Source organism: Sminthopsis crassicaudata, chromosome 2 (genome assembly GCF_048593235.1).
Source record: "Sminthopsis crassicaudata isolate SCR6 chromosome 2, ASM4859323v1, whole genome shotgun sequence".
Taxonomy (NCBI): domain Eukaryota; kingdom Metazoa; phylum Chordata; class Mammalia; order Dasyuromorphia; family Dasyuridae; genus Sminthopsis; species Sminthopsis crassicaudata.
In genome coordinates, this window is record NC_133618.1 from 604369800 (window position 1) to 604385427 (window position 15628).

Here is a 15628-nt window from a genome sequence, read left to right on the forward strand (position 1 = left end):
ATAGGCAGAAGAAAGAGACAAATCTCATGCTATTACAAATGGCTTTGATTAGGAATCTACTCCAAATCTGTTCTTTGCTGTGGAGGCCTCTAGTGAATCTGTACTCAGTTCAACAAAAAGCACTGGCCCATAGTCAAAGCAGAAATAGCAACATAGCAACAGATAGCTGTCTTTTATTAGTTCTAGCTTTTGACATTCAAGACATCAATTTAGTTTACATTCCAGTACCTTAAGGCAAATCAGTTACTAGACTGCTAATATTCTATGTTTGATGATAGTAGGCACTAATTTTAATGGATTCATTGCCACTGTTCTGAAACTTTTCAATAATCTATTAACATGTATTCTCATCTCCAATTTCCCCACCTCTCCAAACTATTATCCCTTGAAAGTATTTTTTCAGACATAGACTCTCTCTACTATATGCCCAGATAGTGATAATCACAGAGTAATAAGGAATCAAGACTTTCACTTTTTCTTTTTAAAAATAAGTTTTCAATGATATTTTCTGGTTTTTTTACATCACCAAAAATAACAACTTCATGAATTTGCATGTCATCCTTGCTCAGGGGCCATTCTAATCTTCTTTGTATCATTCCAAATTTAATCTATGTGTAACTTTATCAAGCATAAATCAAATCTTTCAAAGATGAATCTTATAGAGCTTTTATGGTTTCATTTGATTTGGCCTGGACATAGGGTCAGAGAGTGCCATATGCTTACTACACAACAGAACTTTCCAGAGTCCACAAAGATTTGTCATGACCCCCTTTGTTATGGGGAGCACAGGAATTATTCAATACCACTCCTCTTAGTATTATCCTACCCCCTTCCCCCAATATCACTTACTACAATGGTAGAGGGATCCTACCTTATTGTACACTATAAGTTTTAAGATACTATATAGTCCCCAATGCCCATTGATTTCTTTTCCAAATTTGCTTCATTTCTATTGATGGCACTGTCCTCTCTTCAATTACCCAAATATACAAAATTGGAATCATTCATAATTATTCCCTTTCCTTCAACTTTCCTAGAATCGATCTTACTGATTCTATCTCCATTATGTCTTGCCTTTTAATGATAGCTCTCACAGCTTCCCTGTAAGCTACTGCTCCTCTTATCAGACTAATGTTCATAGATCTGAAACACCTAACTCACCTTTAGCCAGTGTTGTTCCTAGACAATAACAATGGAAAGCATTGTCTGATTTACCTTCCTGAAGCATGTGTTAGAGTGGAAGGATCACAACCGACCATAACTCCCACCTCCTATCTCCATTCCCTCCTCCTAGGACTATAGAATTTTGATATCTTTTCTGAGCCTAGATTCAAAGTATAAATGTTTATTATTAAGCCAGATTTCAAGTAGTTCAGTGGAATTGCAAAGAACAAATTTGAGTGAGTGGTTTACCTAATCATCATACCTGTTTTATATGCCCTCTAGAGTCATTTATTCATGTTGACAGAGAAGGGTCTCCAGAGAGAGGTGACTACCACTATCAATCAATCAGCATTGTGTGTGCCCAGCATTGTGCTAAGTGCTAAGAATACAAAAAAAAGAGGGAAAAGGCAGTCCTTGCCCTCAAGAAAATCACAATCTACAGAGGGAGACAACATACAAATACAATGCAACAGCTATACAGAAATGATAAGAAATAATTAACAGAGGGAAGGCACTAGAATTAAGAGGGGTTGGGAAAGGCTTCTTGTAGAAGATATAATTTTACCTGGGATTTAAAGGATGCCAGGGAATTCAGTAGTCAGAGCAGAGAAGGGAGTATTCCAGGCATGGGCTATAGCCCAAAAGAATTCCCTGGAGTCAAGAAGAGATGGAAAATCTTGTACTTGGTACAATCAGGAAGCCAGTATCATTAGATTGAAGAATTCATGTTGAGAAGAAAGATATGAATGCCAAATAGCATTTTCTGTTTGCTCCTAGAGAAAATAAGAAGTCACTGGAGTTTATTGAGTAGGGGTAATATGATAGGTCCTATAAGAGTAGCAGGCAAGTAAATCCAATAGCAAATTATTGCAATAATCAAGAAATCAGGGGATAATAGTCTGATAGTGTCAGAGGAAAGAAGGGGGTATATTCAAGATGTTGCAGAGATGAGATTAACAGGTCTTGACCACAGCTTGAAGAGGAAAAGTTGCTGGGGGAGGGGTGAGTGAGAGATAGTGAGGAATCCAAGATAACTCCTAGGTTGTGATCCTGAGGGACTAGGAGAATGGTGTTGGCTTTTACACTAACAGTGAAGGTAGGAGGGCAAGTTTAGGGAGAAAGATATTGAGTTCTGCTTTGGATTTATTGAGTTTGAGATGTCTACTTGATGAGGTTTAGATATGGGGTCCCTAAATGAAACTAAGGTTAATTGAGGTCTAGTGACAGGTTCGTGGTACAGGGAGACAAATAGAGCTCCCCTGCAACCCCTTTGGATTCAGTGCAAGGATACAGAGTTAAATGAGGTCTAGTGGCGGCACAAGAGTCCCCTGTAAAGGAATTTACAAACCCGAAAACCTAGATTGACAAAAAGCTTTATTATGGGGTTTGAAAGTAAAGTCTATTTAGTAAAGTTGAAGGTATAGATAAGAGAGCATCAGAAATAGTGTTCCAGTGGGAAGAGAGTCTTTGGTGCCAGGCATGGTGATGGCATGTTTAGACCCTCTGGCAAGAGAGGGCTCCAGTCTGGTTCTTTTATAATAGTGGGCTTTGGCTACAAACTGAACAGGGCTTGTAGGTGCAGTCCCAGGTTGATTCCCAGCTGGGTTTCAACCAGGACTAGAATTTGAATTGAATTCTATGGGTTTCGGGACTGAGCCATCCCCACCCAGTTAACAAAGATGAAACTGTTTGTGCTTGGGGTGGAGTCCCCTCCCTGAGGCAAAGTGGAAGGAGGTTTTTTTCCTTTAAGGATTTATCAGAGTTTTGGGGTTTCCTTGTCATTCTGGACATTCAATTTGAGATATTGAAAAGGCAGTTAGAGGGTGATCAGATCTTTCAGGATATATATATAAGATTGGATTGGATATAGATCAATTGCCTTCCTATAACAAATACCAGGCTCCCAGATTTCATAAATTTATTTCATAAAATTCACTCCTGGACTGAGTCTGGGTTAAATAAAAGTTGCTACAGATCAAAGTGATCCACCCTACTCTCGAGTAAAAGTTGTTCAGACTAGCTAAAGTATCTTTGGTAATAAAAATACCAGTGAAGAAGCTCAAAGGGGCCTATGCATAAGGTATACCCATGGGGCAAAGCTGTAAACTCACAACTCATATACTCACAATTTCTTTTCTCTATTTGTAGATTTCCTTTAGGTGTAATTCTTTGCTACATTCTGAGTAGAGCTTATACTTGCAACTTTTCTGCAAAATAATAGATCCCAATTCCTGAAGATATTGCTTTCCTCAAATGAATGCCTTTCTGCATATGTCTTTGGACATTTCCTCAGCTATTGGCCACTACCTTTCCTTTGACAATTGCTACTGCCTCCTGTCTACTTATTGTAGACCCAAGGAATTGAGGTGGGAAGAGGGAAAGGGAAGGGGAGTCATGGAGAGAATTGATCTCTTCTCAATGGGATGGTTAAAGCTTCCCCATCATTTGCTTTGTCTTTTGCTGAACTTTTTTCCCTCTAATAATATTTTTTTCAATTACATGTAAATATAGCTTTCAACATTCATTTTTATAAGATTTTGAGTTGCAAAACTTTCTCTCTCTTTCTTACTTCTTCCCTCTCCAAGATAGCAAGCTATCTAATGTATACGTATATATGTACAATCATTTTAAGCACATTTCCATATTAGTCATACTGTGAAAGAAAAATCAGAACAAAAAAGAAAAAAAAAACACTAGAAAGAGAAAACAAACAAAAAATAAAGCTAAAAATAATATGCTTCAATCCACATTCAGTTCCCATGGTTTTCTCTGTGGATGGAGATAGCAGTTTTTATTGGAATTGTCAGTGCATCATTGTATTTCTGAGAAGAGCTAAATCCACCTTAGTTGATCATCACCCATTCTTCTATTGCTGTGTATAATGTTCTCCTAGTTCTGCTCACTTCACTTAACATAAGTTGATATGTCTTTCCAGGATTTTCTGAAATCAGCCTGTTCATCATTTCTTATAAAACAATAACATTCCATTACATTTATATATCATAACTTTTTTATGTTCTTTTTTTTTTGCTAAGGCAATTGAGGTCAAATGACTTGCCCAGGGTCACACAGCTAGGAAGTGTTCAGATTTTAACTCAGGTCCTCCTGACTTCAGTCCTGACTTCACTATGCCACCTAGCTGTCCCTATATCAAAATTTATTTGGCCATTTCTTAATTGATGAGTATCCACTCAATTTCCAATTCCTTGTCACCATAAAAAGAGCTGCTAGAAACATTTTTGCATTTGTTGTCCCCTCCTTTATTATGTTTGATATACAGATCAGGTAGTTATATTGCAGGATTAAAGAATATGCACAATTTTACAACCCTTTAGGCATCTGCTGAACTTTTCAATATCAAAGTGATTTCCTTTTATATCCATTGGCCCATAAAGGCATCTGAATCATTCAGCCAATCACGAGGTAGTTCCTGTGGGATATATTTCATGTTTTTATATAAAAATATTTCTCAGTTTGATTAAGAACTTGGTTATTTTTAGTTTATGCTTTTGTCCAACTGATTGCTAAATCAGATGCCTCACCTTTTGTGATTATATGAACTGGAGTGGGGCCTTTTTTGTATAAGTTTAAACATTACACAGGTCTTTGACATGATCAGTGATATATCAATCCAAGCTATGAGTTAGTATGTATATCTGAAATTATCTTGTTACAAGTGGTTTGTAAGTGCATATTTATGTGAAATTAGAAAGTTGTTGATCCTCCAATTACTCTACTGAGTTAGGGATATCATGTATTTGAAAGTAATCAAGTATAGACCCCTATACCAGTGGCCAATAGAGAGCCCAATAGTATGGGAGTTTCCAGGGCTGGATTTGAGCCCATTTCTGGAAGAATCACTCTGAATATGAATCAGGACAATTCCAGAGAACAGCTCTTACATTACATCTGCCAGAATAATTCATAGGATCATAGATTTAGAGGGACCTTACAAGCCAAATTACATGTTCCTATGGAACAACATTGGGTACCAGGCTAATAAGCTCTGGAAAGACTTGATATCTGAGGTGATAAGCTTCTGAAATCTCCAGTAGAGATTTTTGTGAGATAAAGTCCAATAAAAAGGTAACAGATAAACACAAGGCCTAAATGTTTAAAACAAACAAACAAACATGCATGTGGATTCATTTAACCATAAAGATCAGATTATCTAATCCTTTTGTTGTAACCTTTCAGATGGTTCCTTATTGCTTATAAGTAAAATTCAAACTTGTTAGACTGGATTCTGGATTTTAAAGTCACTCAAACTCTGGTATCACTCTATATTTCCCAGCTTATTTTGTACAACTCTCTTCCTTATTTCTTACGACTATAACCAAACTGTGATCTATATATGCTCTGGGGTTTCCTATATACATGCCTTTGCACTTGCATTGATCATTTTATTCCTAGAAGATGCCTTGGAAGATACACCCTCTACTTGTTGAAATGCTATTTATTCCTTGAAGTCCAACTCAGATGCCACTTGCTTTATACCAATCCTGAAAAATAAGTGGTTTTTCCTTCACTCATCAAAAAAATTTTTTGAACAAAGTTATTTCAGTAAATGTTGTATGTTCCCACTGTACTATAAGTCCCATGAGAGAAGGGACCATGGCTTATATATACTTGTACTTCCTTCATTGTCAAGGGGTCTCTATAACCTTTTCCTGTCAGAGTCCTCCAACTTCTCAGAGTTCAAACCTAGAAGAATATTAAAAAAGTAAAAAAAAAAAAAAAAAAAAAAAAAAAAAAGGATTAAAGCTCAAAATTTCTCTCAGCAATAGTGGTCCCTCTAAACATCAAATCTCTGCAAATTATGACCTATGATCAGATCGCCATCTCCCCATTATTGATTATCACTGTTCCCCCATGAAAGATTCATTTCCTTTCCAGCACCAAACAGATTTTCCTCTTTCTTTCCCTATTTCATTCTCTCTTTTTGCCACCTCACCTATTCTTCTGTAGCCTTTCTTCTTCCTTAAGGACTGTAGGATATTTTCCAATCATTGTTTATTATTAACTTAATAAGGGTACATCACAAATTCCCTTCTCTATTTTCCCTTCCTCCATTTCCCCCTTTTTCCCCTTTGTATGCAACCTAGTATTTTGCAATTTAATCTCACAAAACATTGAACTACCTGTAAGTGAAGTGTCCTATAGTTAGAAAATCACTTCCACTATCACTTCTACATAAATTCCATTTTCACCCATATATCTTTACTCATTTTAAAAAAGAAATCTCTTTCTGGCTTCTTTGTGTTACTTTGTTGTTCTTGCTATTGTTGAATCCCACTTGTATTTTTCCATAATTTTCTTCCTTTTTTCAAGGGGGTAATGCATTTAATTATTTCTTGATTGATGAATTTGTTTACTTTTTTTTTGTTTTGTTTTGTTGTCTGGGATGTTTGCAAAGAAATAATCTACTTAACATGGTTTGATTTGATTTGAGTACTTCTCTCTTATTGAAAACCCTTTTATTAGGTTTGGGTTTGCAGGGCATAGATCATATTAGATCGTACTTTGGGTTTCTATATTATTGGTAAGCCACTATTTCCTTCTGTATTTTTCTGAGTACAGAACAATCATGTGTTATTGAAATTTCTCCTTAATATATGAAGATCTTTTTCCTGATCACTTGTTGAGTGTATTATTTGCTAATGGAATGGTTAAATTTAGATACCTTGTGTCTTAAAGTTTGCAACACATATTTTGTTTATTTATTTCTTCAATCTGTTTTGACTGTAATTGACTGTTTTCTATGATCAGAAGTACTGATCAGTTTTCTTGTATTATTTCAAAGATTATTGTGTTCAAGGTGTTTTTTTTTTGCTTGTCATGTTCTTCTAAGAGATCTACAAACCTTTATTATTCTCTATTCATTTCTGTCTTGTGAATAAATGACATTTATTTGTATAGAAATTGTGTTTTCTTTTAATGTTATTGCTTTTTGCTTGTTCTTCATCTTGTGCATTGCATTCCCAATCAATTGAATTTTCTTTTTTTTTTTTGGGGGGGGGGGAATTTTTCAATGTAAAATAAAATGATTTCTATTCTCCCAATTATTTCTGTTTTCACAATTCTTATTTCCTTTTTAAGCTATTTGGAAATATTTTGCTATAGTTTCATGCTTTTGGGGAATCTAAAACATTCTCTGCCTTAAGTTTCCTTTGCCTTGAAATAACTATTTAGAGATGTTTGGAATCATTTAGATGTCCTAGAAGTCATGTTTCTGTTTTTAATATATGGGTTATCTATTTGTGTTCAAAGTTTTTAACTGAGTTTTCTTCCTCCTGAGATCTATGGTCATTTCATTGCCCTATCACTGAATTTTTGACTCCTTCTTGGATGATAGATCTCTTGAAGGATGGACTTTAAAGCTGTTTCAGTCTTTTCTCATACTGGGGATTCCCCAGCCATATATGCTTTATTTCCCTGACTGACTGCTGCCATCCCAGGCAAACATTCACATTCCTATACCTCAACATCTTTTGAGTAGAGGAGTGGGAGAGGGGTGGGAACTTGAAAGGGAATAGAGTTGAGTTATTCTGGCAAAAAGTATAACAGCAGCAATGCTGAGTGGATTCCAGAGCACAAGTCTCTGGGTCTCATTGTGCAGCCCTGTCAGACCATGGAGGAGGATAGAAAAAAGGTTGCTGAATGAAGATGTTAGAGATTAGCATCTTCTGCTGTTATTTGACAGTTTGTTTCCTCCTTAGGGTTCTTGGTATATTGACCTCTGAAGATAGCTGCAGAGTTTACCTTAATACAAATAATTATTATTTTTGCAGAGATCTGAGAGGTCATGCAGATTAAAGAATATTTCTAGTCCCTCACTCTGTTGATCACATGATTTAGAAGTCCCTCCCAGGATATTTTGGGATTTATTGGTCAGATTTTTTTTTCTTAAGGACCAGGTTTCAAAAACGTATCTGACATCCAGCCATTCTGGAGAGCAATTTGGACCTATGCTCAAAAGTTATCAAGCTGTGCATACCCTTTGACCCAGCAGTGTTACTACTGGGCTTATATCCCAAAGAGATCTTAAAGAGGGGAAAGAGACCTGTATGTGCAAGAATGTTTGTGGCAGCCCTCTTTGTAGTGGCCAGAAACTGGAAACTGAGTGGATGTCCATCAAATGGAGAATGGCTAAATAAATTTTGGTATATGAATATTATGGAATATTATTGTTCTGTAAGAAACGACCAGCAGGATGATTTCAGAAAGGCTTGGAGAGACTTACATGAACTGATGCTGAGTAAAATGAGCAGGACCAGGAGATCATTATATACTTCAACAACAATACTGTATGATGATCAATTCTGATGGGCGTGGCCATTTTCAACAATGCGTTGAACCAAATCACTTCCAATAGAGCAGTAATGAACTGAACCTTTTGCACCCAGTGAAAGAACTCCGGGAGATGATTATGAACCACTACATAGAATTCCCAATCTTTCTATTTTTGTCCACCTGCATTTTGGATTTCCTTCACAGGCTAATTGTGCACTATTTCAAAGTCCGATTCTTTTTGTACAGCAAAACAACTGTTTGGACATATGTGTATACATATTTTATATTTAATTTATACTTTAACATATTTAACATGTATTAGTCAACCTGCCATCTAGGGGGGTGGGGGGAAAAGGAGGGGAAAAATTAGAACAAAAGGTTTGGCAATTGTCAATGTTGTAAAAGTACCCATGCATATATCTGGTAAATAAAAACTATTAATAAAAAAAATTACAAAAAAAAACCTATCTGATTCTCATTGGCCACCTATAGGTCCTAGGCCAAGCCCCATTTGGCTATTGTTTGGCTCCTGATTGGCTCAGATCGAATGTAAGTAGCAGTCAATTCTGCTTTGGACAGAAAACTTGAGGGTCTTCCCCTCCTAAAATCATTTATTCATTTAGATTTTTTTGGACTGGATGAAAGAGGAAATTCCAAGCAAACAAAATCATTATTAAACACTTTTGGTGATGATACTGCCAGATTAGGAAGCATTGGACAATAATCTAACATCCTTAAATGCAAAAATAGTACTTTTATTACCTTGCTAAATAAAGGTAAGGGCTTCAGAGGAGAAAGAAAAATTTAGTAAGTGAAAAAGTAGTCAAGAAGGGGTGTTCTGAGATTGGAATTTAAATTTCTTTAGATGTTCTAAGGTTGGAACCTGCTCAGCAATGACCAGACAGAATTCATTTGCTCAAAGTTTTATAAATATAATTGAAAGGACCATAAGTGGAAAAGAATGGTGAAAGAGGAAAATGCTTATGGATATCCACTTAGATAGCTACTATTGAGAGAATTAGAACATTAGAATCTGTCAACAAGTATACAGAGATTAAAAGTAAGAGAAGATAATGAGGAATAAATGAAGAAAAATAGCATAGTCCTATAAAATAGTATTTATAGTACTAAAAAGACAGATATGTTAAGACCAATCCAACAGAAGATTTTTAACTCTAATACTGGAGAAGAGAGGAAGATTAAAGATTACTGAATGGAGTGAATGGGTCAATGATAAATGTCAGAAGAACTTTTCTTTTTTTTTTTTTTTCCCTTTGTCAGGAGATAACAAAATAGCTTTGTAGAAGACTCATGATTCTTTAAAAGATACATGTGTAGACTTTATGGCTGAAGTTTATGATGAATTAGAAACCAAATTAACCATTGACACCCCTATATTTGTAGTAGAGACCCAATTAAATATATTTTCACCTAAAACAGATTAAGAGTGATACCTTTTTAGTATCTTTCTATCATATGCATCCATTCCCCCCACCCCCACCCCCACTGAGGATGGGGTTAAGTGACTTTCCCAAGGTCACACAGCTAGGAAGTGTTAAGTGTCTGAGATCAGATTTGAACTCGGGTCCTCCTGAATCCAGGGCTGGTGCTCTATCCATTGAGCCACCTAGCTGCCCCCCATATGCATCAATTATGAAAATGAAGTGGAGTTGTCATCTATGTCAGTAGATTGGATATCCAGATCCATAAAATCAGTGATTCTTTAAGTACTGAAATGGCTAAAATGTGGTGGTCTGATTTCCTGCCTTCAATGTCATGTAATACTCAAAGAGAGACACTAAAGAATAATGAATAGAAGACTAGTTCTGAAATCTAGAATACCTAAGTTCAAATTCTACCTCTGATGCTTACTAGTTATATCAACAAATCGCTTAACCTCTCTGACACTCAAGCAATACTCTGTTTATTCACTAACTTATAGACAGGCTGAGATCTGTATTGGGGAGTGTTATCACAGTGATAAAATTAAATGACTTTGTAGTGAATTCAATTTAAACTTTATCTGATAACAGAAAATTCTCAACATCAGCAAGTCAGCCTTTTATCATGAGGTTAGGAATGCTTACCCTGCCTACCTCCCAGGATTGCTATTTGAAAAAACATCCTGTAAACATTAAAATGATGTATAAATGTGAGTCATCATTATTACTATTATCTCTACGGGTGATCATGACGTAAAAGAATAGACTAAAGTGCTTCAACCCAGGTCTTCCAAATCTAAGTTCCAGTCTAGGTCTTTTCCTCTTACATCACAATATCTGTGAAATATTCATATTGACTCGCTGATTCATCTCTGATATTCTACAATCTCTATTTCCAAATCGTCTTCCTCTACAGACAGCCAGCCTTCCAGCTGGGTATACTTAGCTAGAGAGCTTAGAGAGCTTAGAAAACCTAAGGAAGAGTGCAGATACATACAAAGGAGCTTAAGAGTGAAGCCCAATGGCAATCATGGGGATGAGGGAGGCTTGCTGAGTCTACTATAGGTGTGAAAGCATTAGACAACTCCCTTTAGTTCAACTGAAAATATTAAGAAATAAATATTTCTCCATTCAAAAAGTCTTTTCAGATAAGCTGAATTGAAGGAAACTTATCTGTTGTAATCATATCTCTTAAAAAACCAATGTTCTTTACAAAAATCCTTGCTCCCCTGTCTTTTAGAAAATGTATAAAGGATAAGGATGAAAGTGTGAAGATCTCAGAGAATAGCTTAATGGGGCAACTAAGCTTAGACCAATACTTTATGTCTAATTAAGATCCTTACATTTTCTTAGTAAAGTAAGTAGTAAAATCCTTGCTTTCCCCTTAGTAAAAATGAAAATGTAAAAACTTTTTTTTTCCATGCAAGTAAATGGAGACCAAGTTACAAATTTCAGGATTAGAATAATGACCAACCTTAGAGAAGTACTCTTTTCATTTATTGAATTGATTAAGCATAGGTGGCAAACAATACAAATGGATTTCCTTCCTCCTGATTTAGAAAAACAAAAATTAATATTATCTGTGTTATATTATTTTAATATTTTATTTTGCTGAGCTATTTATAGTTACAAAATGTTTAGGAAATCCAAGAAAAAGATTTTTGTTTTGTTTTGTTTCTTTGCTTTAGCAACCTAAAGCCTTAGTAGAAGTCTAGTGAAAGTTATAGACCCTTCTTAAAATGATGGATGAACAAAATTTAAGTGAACAAAATAAAATGCATAGCATTTCAAAGGAAATCAATTATGTTGATACATAATTATCAAATACATGTGAGCATATACATACATACATTGATGTACATATATGCGTGCATTTACATATATGTTCATGTATATGTGTGTGTGGAGAGAGAAGAAAGAAGATGAACAAGAAGAACAAGCAGATCAGCCTCATCATTGTCTAAAGGAGTTGTAAAGTTCCAAATCACTCCAATAACAATGTAGGATGAAAAAGTACCATTCACAACTTAAGGTTGTCTTTCTGATGTTCTTTAGAATATTCCTAAAGAGAATTGCCTAAATACTTGGCAAGTCAGGGAATATCTTAATCAGGTAATAAATGTAATAATTATTACTTGATTGAAACTATTCCCTTCTCTCAAATTGAAGTGAGGTTTGTCAACATCAATATATAGGTGTAACACTGGTCTTAATCACAAAATAAGCAGGTGGCCCTAGATAGATGTAACCAGTCCTTACTGATAAGCCTAGTTGACCATTATCTATTTCCTAAGTATGTGTGGGCACTGCAGCAGCTTTTAGCTATCATGAAAAAATGTCATTCAGAAAAATGTCATTGGCTGGATTTAAGTAACAAAGTCAAATAACAAGTCAGCCATTGGTACTTGTCCATTTAGGAGATGTCAAGTTCTTTGTTGGAAGCCCTCCAATTCTTCTTGCAAAAAGATTTTCCTTTCTAAGATAATATTCTATTTATTCTAGATAGATCTCATATGTACCTTCATGTTTTCCCTCCACAGAATGTGAGCTCCTTGAGAATAGGATCTGTTTTTATCTCTCCTTTGAACTTAGCAGAGTGTCTAGCCCATAGTAGGAGCTTAATAAACACTTGCTGATTAATTAAATTATTTTTATCTTTTTGGCTTTTCAAATTAAAAAAAAAAAGTCATTTACTTTATTGCAGCTATAAATAGACTTTATTTGATTTAATGTAATAAAACATTTTCAAATGGAACACAACATTCATCTTACTATACTTAATCCTTTAAATTATGAATATAATTATGTACAGTCACTCTATGAAACCTGCAGTTAAGATATTGACATAGCTTAGTCTAGAAGATAAGTACCCATCTTCTCTTCATCTGAGATACAGGTGCTTCTCTGGTCCTGGGAAGAGGCAAAGCCAAAGAAAAATCATGCATTCCAGTCTGAGGCCCCTGTTAGAAAGCCACAAAGTCTGAGAGGTGTATTGTCTCCTTTACTGTGGGGAAAATTGTCCCTCTGTTCATAGAGCTCCCCATCCATCACCTGGAGCTGAAGGCTTCCTCCTGTTGGCTCTGCCATCTCAGAATTACCACTGTTCCTGTATCCTGTGCTTATTGAACCTCACAGTTTGACAAGTCAGATAAATGACAGGATCATTTCTGTCAGCAGTCTGCCTCAATTGTTGACCTTGCATAAGACAGAATTGCATCACTCAATGCACACCTTTGCTATAAGATACAGACATCACAGTGAATGAGACTAATGGCCTTCTCAGAGGCTTTTAGCCAAGGCTCTAGGGCACTCTCCTTTTTCCTTCAAATTCATTCACAAAGTTGAGCATGATGTTGCTCAAAGGAAGCAGTTCTTCCCACTGAACATTCAGCAGCAGGCAGGCGACAAGCACTCCTGCCTTGAAGTGCAGTCTGGTCACACTGGTCACAAAATGGCATCCGCCAGTTACTGGATCTGTGACATCAGAATATGAAGTATTTCAAGGTTTGGAAACCTATTCTGTTCTTTCTTCTCTTAATATCCCCAGCACTTACAAACATAATAAGTGCTTAATGAATGCTTGTTGCATGACAGATTGCTCCCAGTGCAGTCTTTTTTTCCCCTTGGGTTGCCAAGAACCTTGGGAAATGAATTATCCCAATCCCTTAGCACCCTGAGGAAAAACTGTTTGCAAAGCAAAATCTATAACTAGGCTTTCTGGCCCTTTCTAGCCTTAAATCCATTCATGAGTCCTATAGGAGCAATAAGTAGATCAACACATAAAATACTTTTATGGGAAAGACACAGGGGCCTCTGTAAAAAAAAAAAAAAAAGCCAAACTACTTGACAGGGGCTTTAAATAAACAATGCCCTGGAACTAGCTTTGTATTAGTGGACTACAGTAGTTTTGTTTTCTAACACAGGCATGCAACATTTTCAACACGACTTACCAGTGTTTGCTTAAAAAATATCTATTTGTCATACAACAAAATACAGCTTTTTTCATCAACGATCCCTGAATATTCATAATAACATCTTGCCTCAGGAGCATGGGGACTGTGAACTAGGACTTCCTTTCACTTACACAGACTTAGACAGATGTGAAGCACTAGAAACTGGATTTCCATCTTCTACGGAATGCAGTTTTGTTAATGTGCTTATTGCTAAGACATGATCTTGCTGTCATACACAGACATTGATTTTTAGTTGTACACAATAGCATTGATTTACAAATGGAAAGCAAGCAAGAGAGAGTGATCATCCTTCTCCAAATCAGCACATGTCATACAATGGATCATCCATGTTGACGTCACATTTGAATGGTTCTTCCCACAGGAGAAGCTGTATTTTGAAAGCCAGAAACTTCTTCATTAGGAGTGAGTCACCTCTTTCACTCCTTGCTGATTTCAGGCTCCATCATGAATCATGACTTTTTTTCCGACTGTAGTCAGAGTTTTGTCTATTAAAAAAAAAAGGGAGACAAGAAAATAATTTAGCAGAACCATAAATCTGATTTTTCATTTCTTGATGGATGGATTTAATTCTTATACAATCAAAACAGAGGAATCAATTGAGGCTTCTAAAGGGATTAGAGGTGCTTTTGAGAGGGAAAACGTATGCCCTATTTTGTCTTTTTCCTGATTTTTTAAGCAGCCAAGCACTCAGCATATTTATGAAGCAGTCCTGAATAACAATCTAGAAATTCACTTTTATGATGTGTAGCAAAAAAAGAAAAAGAAAAGCATTTAAAATTGACTACAAAATGGAATGGTATTTACCTTGTTTGAAAAGAAAAATGATGAATAATAACAAGCTTGGCACAAAAAGGAAGCATTATGTAGCAGGAGAAAGGATACAGAATTTGGACTTTTAGGACCCAGCTTTTCAATCTAGTAAAACCTCTCTACAACTCATAGGATTATTGATTTATAGTAGAAACAGATTTCAGTCCAACCATTTTGTTTTATATATGAGAAAACTGAAGCTCAGAGAAATTATGTCCATTTTCCTTCTCAATAAATAAGCATTTATTAAGACCTGCTGTATTCCAGTCACTATGCTAAGTGCTGAGGGGAAAAAAAAAAAAAAAGCTAAGACAATCTCTGTTCTCAAGCAGGTCATAATTCATGACGAAGCCAGTTTAGCCAGCTGTTATTTATCTTTGCATTTCCAAAACTAAGAGGCAGTGTGACCTAATGGGTAGAAGGCCAGCTTCAACACCACATCAGGAGAAGTCCAGCTTTTGAATCATACTAGCTTCATGACTCTGGGCAATTCCCTTGGTCTTTAGTGTTCTAAGCAACTCCCTAAAATCAAAAGGTGTAAAAAATACAATATTTGGATTGCTAAAGGGAGTTCCTCTACCTGGGAGTTCACTAAACCAGGTGAACTCCCTTTCCCTAGCTCTAAAACTAGCTAGCCCTAGAGCCAACACAGAATAGGGTATAATAAATATTTGCTGAGTTAATGCTAAGTGGAAAGAAATGTTTCCAAAAATGCCTCCATTCTTCTACTTAATCTTTTTGTTACTGTTGTTGCTGTCATTATTGTTTAAAAACAATTAAAAAAAAGGAAAAAAGTAAACAATAAAAAAGGAAAAATGTATCATGAAAGCCTAATTTTCTGGAACGAAGTCACACATTCTACCAACTATTCCAATAACCACCACTAAAAATAAACACCAAAAAGAGTGACCTTTGGTATACTCAGGAAATTTAAAACTTAAAATA

The 15628-nt window shown here is 35.8% G+C and overlaps 1 protein-coding gene and 1 non-coding gene across 3 annotated transcripts in view; both read right to left on the reverse strand.

The window, feature by feature from the left end:
• Positions 1-527: 527 nt before the first annotated feature.
• Positions 528-629, reverse strand: LOC141559160 (U6 spliceosomal RNA). Its single transcript, XR_012487244.1, has one exon. It is a non-coding gene; the product is annotated as a U6 spliceosomal RNA (small nuclear RNA).
• An 11964-nt stretch (positions 630-12593) lies between these two features.
• The window catches only part of HTR7 (5-hydroxytryptamine receptor 7), a 75907-nt gene continuing 72872 nt past the window's right edge, over positions 12594-15628 (reverse strand). For both annotated transcript variants that reach the window (XM_074295825.1, XM_074295826.1), the window contains exon 3: positions 12594-14358. In XM_074295825.1, the coding sequence (XP_074151926.1) occupies positions 14316-14358 (43 nt within the window). In that variant the 3' untranslated portion in view covers positions 12594-14315. The remainder of the gene's footprint in view (positions 14359-15628) is intronic.